Consider the following 8447-nt stretch of genomic DNA (forward strand, 5'->3'; position numbering starts at 1 on the left):
ACTCACCTACCCACTCACCTACTCACTCACCCCCCAGGCGGTACGGCGAGGCGCTAGAGTACCACCAGCAGGCGATGATGCTGGTGCCACAGAGCGCCACCACGTACTCACTCACCTACTCACCTACTCACTCACCCACTCACCTACTCACCTACTCACTCACCCACTCACCTACTCACTCACCTACTCACTCACTCACCTACTCACCCACTCACCTACTCACTCACCTACTCACTCACTCACCTACTCACTCACCTACTCACCTACTCACTCACCTACTCACTCACCTACTCACTCACCTACTCACTCACCCACTCACTCACTCACTCACCTACTCACACACTCACCTACCCACTCACCCACTCACCCACTCACCTACTCACACACTCACCTACCCACTCACCCACTCACCCACTCACCTACTCACTCACCTACTCACTCACTCACCTACTCACTCACCCACTCACCTACTCACCCCCCAGGCGGTACAGCGAGGCGCTAGAGTACCACCAGCAGGCGATGATGCTGGTGCCACAGAACGCCACCACGTACTCACTCACCTACTCACTCACTCACTCACCTACTCACCTACTCACTCACCTACTCACTCACCTACTCACCTACTCACTCACTCACCTACTCACTCACCCACTCACCCACTCACCTACTCACCTACTCACTCACTCACTCACCTACTCACCTACTCACTCACCTACTCACCTACTCACTCACCCCCCAGGCGGTACGGCGAGGCGCTAGAGTACCACCAGCAGGCGATGATGCTGGTGCCACAGAACGCCACGACGTACTCACTCACCTACTCACTCACCTACTCACTCACACCCTCACCTACTCACCTACTCACTCACCTACTCACACACTCACCTACTCACCTACCCACTCACCTACTCACTCACTCACCTACTCACTCACCTACTCACACACTCACCTACTCACCTACCCACTCACCTACTCACTCACTCACCTACTCACTCACTCACTTACTCACTCACCTACTCACCTACTCACCCATTCACTCACCTACTCACCTACTCACTCACCCACTCACCTACTCACTCACCTACTCACTCACCTACTCACTCACCCACTCACCTACTCACTCACCCCCCAGGCGGTACGACGAGGCGCTAGAGTACCACCAGCAGGCGATGATGCTGGTGCCACAGAGCGCCACGACGTACTCACTCACCTACTCACTCACCTACTCACTCACACCCTCACCTACTCACCTACTCACTCACCTACTCACACACTCACCTACTCACCTACTCACTCACTCACCTACTCACTCACCCACTCACCCACTCACCTACTCACTCACCTACTCACCCACTCACCCCTTCACTCACCTACTCACTCACACCCTCACCTACTCACTCACCTACTCACACACTCACCTACTCACTCACCTACTCACTCACCTACTCACTCACTCGCCTACTCACTCACCCACTCACCCACTCACCTACTCACTCACACCCTCACCTACTCACCTACTCACTCACCTACTCACACACTCACCTACTCACTCACACCCTCACCTACTCACCTACTCACTCACCTATTCACTCACCCACTCACCCACTCACCTACTCACTCACACCCTCACCTACTCACCTACTCACTCACCTACTCACACACCTACTCACTCACACCCTCACCTACTCACCTACTCACTCACCTACTCACTCACCCACTCACCCACTCACCTACTCACTCACACCCTCACCTACTCACCTACTCACTCACCTACTCACACACTCACCTACTCACTCACCTACTCACCAACTCACCTACTCACTCACACCCTCACTTACTCACTCACACCCTCACCCACTCACCTACTCACTCACCTACTCACACACTCACCTACTCACTCACCTACTCACCCACTCACCTACTCACTCACACCCTCACCTACTCACCTACTCACTCACCTACTCACACACTCACCTACTCACTCACCTACTCACTCACACCCTCACCTACTCACCTACTCACTCACCTACTCACACACTCACCTACTCACTCACCTACTCACTCACTCACCTACTCACTCACCCACTCACCCACTCACCTACTCACTCACCTACTCACCCACTCACCCCTTCACTCACCTACTCACTCACACCCTCACCTACTCACTCACCTACTCACACACTCACCTACTCACTCACCTACTCACTCACCTACTCACTCACTCACCTACTCACTCACCCACTCACCTACTCACTCACACCCTCACCTACTCACCTACTCACTCACCTACTCACACACTCACCTACTCACTCACACCCTCACCTACTCACCTACTCACTCACCTACTCACTCACCCACTCACCCACTCACCTACTCACTCACACCCTCACCTACTCACCTACTCACTCACCTACTCACTCACCCACTCACCCACTCACCTACTCACTCACACCCTCACCTACTCACTCACCTACTCACCCACTCACCTACTCACTCACACCCTCACCTACTCACTCACCTACTCACTCACCTACTCACCTACTCACCCCCCAGGCGGTACAGCGAGGCGCTAGAGTACCACCAGCAGGCGATGATGCTGGTGCCACAGAGCGCCACGACGTACTCACTCACCTACTCACCTACTCACTCACCTACTCACCTACTCACTCACCTACTCACTCACCTACTCACCTACTCACCCCCCAGGCGGTACAGCGAGGCGCTAGAGTACCACCAGCAGGCGATGATGCTGGTGCCACAGAGCGCCACGACGTACTCACTCACCTACTCACCTACTCACTCACCTACTCACCTACTCACTCACTCACCTACTCACTCACCTACTCACCTACTCACCCCCCAGGCGGTACAGCGAGGCGCTAGAGTACCACCAGCAGGCGATGATGCTGGTGCCACAGAGCGCCACGACGTACTCACTCACCTACTCACTCACCTACTCACCTACTCACTCACTCACCTACTCACTCACCTACTCACCTACTCACCCCCCAGGCGGTACAGCGAGGCGCTAGAGTACCACCAGCAGGCGATGATGCTGGTGCCACAGAGCGCCACGACGTACTCACTCACCTACTCACCTACTCACTCACCTACTCACCTACTCACTCACCTACTCACTCACCTACTCACCTACTCACCCCCCAGGCGGTACAGCGAGGCGCTAGAGTACCACCAGCAGGCGATGATGCTGGTGCCACAGAGCGCCACGACGTACTCACTCACCTACTCACCTACTCACTCACCTACTCACCTACTCACTCACTCACCTACTCACTCACCTACTCACCTACTCACCCCCCAGGCGGTACAGCGAGGCGCTAGAGTACCACCAGCAGGCGATGATGCTGGTGCCACAGAGCGCCACGACGTACTCACTCACCTACTCACCTACTCACTCACCTACTCACTCACTCACCTACTCACTCACCTACTCACCTACTCACCCCCCAGGCGGTACAGCGAGGCGCTAGAGTACCACCAGCAGGCGATGATGCTGGTGCCACAGAGCGCCACGACGTACTCACTCACCTACTCACCTACTCACTCACCTACTCACCTACTCACTCACTCACCTACTCACTCACCTACTCACCTACTCACCCCCCAGGCGGTACAGCGAGGCGCTAGAGTACCACCAGCAGGCGATGATGCTGGTGCCACAGAGCGCCACGACGTACTCACTCACCTACTCACCTACTCACTCACCTACTCACCTACTCACTCACTCACCTACTCACTCACCTACTCACCTACTCACCCCCCAGGCGGTACAGCGAGGCGCTAGAGTACCACCAGCAGGCGATGATGCTGGTGCCACAGAGCGCCACGACGTACTCACTCACCTACTCACCTACTCACTCACCTACTCACCTACTCACTCACTCACCTACTCACTCACCTACTCACCTACTCACCCCCCAGGCGGTACAGCGAGGCGCTAGAGTACCACCAGCAGGCGATGATGCTGGTGCCACAGAGCGCCACGACGTACTCACTCACCTACTCACCTACTCACTCACCTACTCACCTACTCACTCACTCACCTACTCACTCACCTACTCACCTACTCACCCCCCAGGCGGTACAGCGAGGCGCTAGAGTACCACCAGCAGGCGATGATGCTGGTGCCACAGAGCGCCACGACGTACTCACTCACCTACTCACCTACTCACTCACCTACTCACCTACTCACTCACTCACCTACTCACTCACCTACTCACCTACTCACCCCCCAGGCGGTACAGCGAGGCGCTAGAGTACCACCAGCAGGCGATGATGCTGGTGCCACAGAGCGCCACGACGTACTCACTCACCTACTCACCTACTCACTCACCCACTCACCTACTCACCTACTCACACACTCACCTACTCACCTACTCACTCACTCACCCACTCACCTACTCACTCACCCCCCAGGCGGTACGGCGAGGCGCTAGAGTACCACCAGCAGGCGATGATGCTGGTGCCACAGAGCGCCACGACGTACTCACTCACCTACTCACCTACTCACTCACCCACTCACCTACTCACCTACTCACACACTCACCTACTCACCTACTCACTCACCTACTCACCTACTCACTCACCCACTCACCTACTCACTCACTCACCTACTCACTCACCTACTCACCTACTCACTCACCCACTCACCTACTCACTCACCCCCCAGGCGGTACGGCGAGGCGCTAGAGTACCACCAGCAGGCGATGATGCTGGTGCCACAGAGCGCCACGACGTACGCCTCGCTGGGTTATGTGGTGGCGCTCACCGGACAGTTCAAGTCGGCCATCGACCACTTCCACAAGGTGCCCGCCACGTCGCCGTGGCAACGTCACCCTCCACCCTCACCACGTCACCCTCACCACGTCACCCTCACCACGTCACCCTCACCACGTCACCCTCCACCCTCCACCCTCACCACGTCACCCTCACCACGTCACCCTCACCACGTCACCCTCCACCCTCACCACGTCACCCTCCACCCTCCACCCTCACCACGTCACCCTCACCACGTCACCCTCACCACGTCACCCTCACCACGTCACCCTCCACCCTCCACCCTCACCACGTCACCCTCACCACGTCACCCTCACCACGTCACCCTCCACCCTCACCACGTCACCCTCACCACGTCACCCTCCACCCTCCACCCTCACCACGTCACCCTCACCACGTCACCCTCACCACGTCACCCTCACCACGTCACCCTCCACCCTCACCACGTCACCCTCACCACGTCACCCTCCACCCTCACCACGTCACCCTCCACCCTCACCACGTCACCCTCACCACGTCACCCTCACCACGTCACCCTCACCACGTCACCCTCACCACGTCACCCTCCACCCTCACCACGTCACCCTCACCACGTCACCCTCACCACGTCACCCTCCACCCTCACCACGTCACCCTCACCACGTCACCCTCACCACGTCACCCTCCACCCTCACCACGTCACCCTCACCACGTCACCCTCACCACGTCACCCTCACCACGTCACCATGACAACGTCACCCTCACCACGTCACCCTCACCACGTCACCGTGACAACGTCACCCTCTCGCTGCGTCAACAGGCGCTGGGGCTCCGGAGGGACGACACCTTCTCACTCAACATGCTGGCCAGCTGCACGGAGCTCTACGTGGGCGAGATGGAGCCATACGTCGGTACTCACCCACTCACCCGCTCGCTCACTCACTCACTCACTCACTCACCCGCTCACTCACTCACTCACTCACTCGCTCGCTCGCTCACTCACTCACTCACTCACCCGCTCGCTCACTCACCCACCCACTCGCTCACCCACGCGCTCACCCGCTCACTTCGCTGCCCCCGCTCACCCACCCGCTCACCCGCTCACCCGCTGCCCCGCTCACCCACCCGCTCACCCGCTCACTCGCTCACTCACTCACTCACCCACTCGCTCACCCACGCGCTCACCCGCTCACTCGCTGCCCCGCTCACCCACCCGCTCACCCGCTCACTCGCTGCCCCGCTCACCCACCCGCTCACCCGCTCACTCGCTCACCCACCCGACCGCTCACTCGCTCACCTGCTCACCCGCTTATTCACCCGCCCGCTCGCTCACTCGTTTACCCACCGCTCGCTCGCTCGCCCACACGCTCGCTCGCCCACCCGGTGACCTGCTCACCCGCTCACTCACTCGGTCACCCGCTTATTCACCCACTCACTCGCCCGCTTGCTTTCTCACCCACCCAAAGACGCAGTCTCCAAATATACAGCAGCAGCAGCAGGCATCATCAGGGTCGGGATCGACCCCACGACTTCCTGTATATTAGGCGAGGTAGTCAACATCTCACCCACTCACTCAGACATCATCAGGGTCAGGATCGAACCCACGACCTCCTGTGCACCAGGCGAGGTAGTCAACATCTCACCCACTCACTCAGACATCATCAGGGTCAGGATCGAACCCACGACCTCCTGTGCACCAGGCGAGGTAGTCAACATCTCACCCACTCACTCAGACATCGTCAGGGTCAAGATCGAACCCACGACCTCCTGTACACCAGGCGAGGTAGTCAACATCTCACCCACTCACTCAGACATCGTCAGGGTCAAGATCGAACCCACGACCTCCTGCACACCAGGCGAGGTAGTCAACATCTCACCCACTCACTCAGACATCGTCAGGGTCAAGATCGAACCCACGACCTCCTGTACACCAGGCGAGGTAGTCAACATCTCACCCACTCACTCAGACATCGTCAGGGTCAAGATCGAACCCACGACCTCCTGTACACCGGGCGAGGTAGTCAACATCTCACCCACTCACTCAGACATCGTCAGGGTCAAGATCGAACCCACGACCTCCTGTACACCAGGCGAGGTAGTCAACATCTCACCCACTCACTCAGACATCGTCAGGGTCAAGATCGAACCCACGACCTCCTGCACACCAGGCGAGGTAGTCAACATCTCACCCACTCACTCAGACATCGTCAGGGTCAAGATCGAACCCACGACCTCCTGTACACCAGGCGAGGTAGTCAACATCTCACCCACTCACTCAGACATCGTCAGGGTCAAGATCGAACCCACGACCTCCTGTACACCAGGCGAGGTAGTCAACATCTCACCCACTCACTCAGACATCGTCAGGGTCAAGATCGAACCCACGACCTCCTGTACACCAGGCGAGGTAGTCAACATCTCACCCACTCACTCAGACATCGTCAGGGTCAAGATCGAACCCACGACCTCCTGTACACCAGGCGAGGTAGTCAACATCTCACCCACTCACTCAGACATCGTCAGGGTCAAGATCGAACCCACGACCTCCTGTGCACCAGGCGAGGTAGTCAACATCTCACCCACTCACTCAGACAGCGTCAGGGTCAAGATCGAACCCACGACCTCCTGTACACCAGGCGAGGTAGTCAACATCTCACCCACTCACTCAGACATCGTCAGGGTCAAGATCGAACCCACGACCTCCTGTACACCAGGCGAGGTAGTCAACATCTCACCCACTCACTCAGTCATCGTCAGGGTCTGGGATCGAACCCACGACCTCCTGTACACCAGGCGAAGGTAGTCAACATCTCACCCACTCACTCAGACATCGTCAGGGTCGGGATCAAACCCACGACCTCCTGTGCACCAGGCGAGGTAGTCAACATCTCACCCACTCACTCAGACATCGTCAGGGTCAAGATCGAACCCACGACCTCCTGTACACCAGGCGAGGTAGTCAACATCTCACCCACTCACTCAGACATCGTCAGGGTCAAGATCGAACCCACGACCTCCTGTACACCAGGCGAGGTAGTCAACATCTCACCCACTCACTCAGACATCGTCAGGGTCAAGATCGAACCCACGACCTCCTGTACACTGCAGTGAGTTCACCCGCTTGCTGTACTTTCTCCTCCCCACCCCCCACCCCCCCCACCCCCACCCCCCCACCCACCCACTCACCCTCACACACACTCACACCCTCACCCACTCACCCACTCACCCTCCAACACTCACACACTCACCCTCACCCACCCACCGCCCCCCACCCCCCCCCACCCCCCCCCACCCCCCCACCCCCCCACCCCCCCCACCCCCCCCACCCCCCCACCCCCCCACCCCCCAGGGCCAGAGATGAAGCAGGAGATGCTGAGCTGCTACGAGGGCCACATGTCCATGGTGACGCTGCTGGGCGCAGATCAGTCTCAGCGAGACATGGACAGCTGCTGTGGTGAGCGTGGGGGGGGTGGGTGGGTGGGTGGGTGAGTGAGTGAGTGGGTGATGTGGTGGGTGGGTGGGTGGGTGGGTGGGTGGGTGAGTGAGTGGGTGGGTGAGTGGGTGGGTGGGTGGGTGGGTGAGTGGGTGGGTGGGTGGGTGGGTGGGTGGAGTGAGTGGGGTGGGTGGGTGAGTGAGTGAGTGGGTGGGTGGGTGGGTGGGTGGGTGGGTGG

General features: G+C 58.6%; 1 protein-coding gene across 1 annotated transcript in view; it reads left to right on the forward strand.

Annotated features, from left to right (window-relative positions):
- LOC144955268 (cell division cycle protein 16 homolog) overlaps positions 1–8230 on the forward strand; it is a gene marked incomplete at both ends in the record, with an annotated part of 33639 nt that extends 25409 nt beyond the window's left edge. The window contains 3 exons of the mRNA XM_078885546.1: positions 4691–4826; positions 5597–5687; positions 8126–8230. Of these exons, the coding sequence (XP_078741672.1) occupies positions 4691–4826; positions 5597–5687; positions 8126–8230 (332 nt within the window). The remainder of the gene's footprint in view (positions 1–4690; positions 4827–5596; positions 5688–8125) is intronic.
- Between the last annotated feature and the right edge of the window lie 217 nt (positions 8231–8447).

The sequence above is a fragment of the Lampetra fluviatilis genome, unplaced genomic scaffold (genome assembly GCF_964198595.1).
Source record: "Lampetra fluviatilis unplaced genomic scaffold, kcLamFluv1.1 SCAFFOLD_869, whole genome shotgun sequence".
NCBI classification, from domain to species: Eukaryota; Metazoa; Chordata; class Hyperoartia; order Petromyzontiformes; family Petromyzontidae; genus Lampetra; species Lampetra fluviatilis.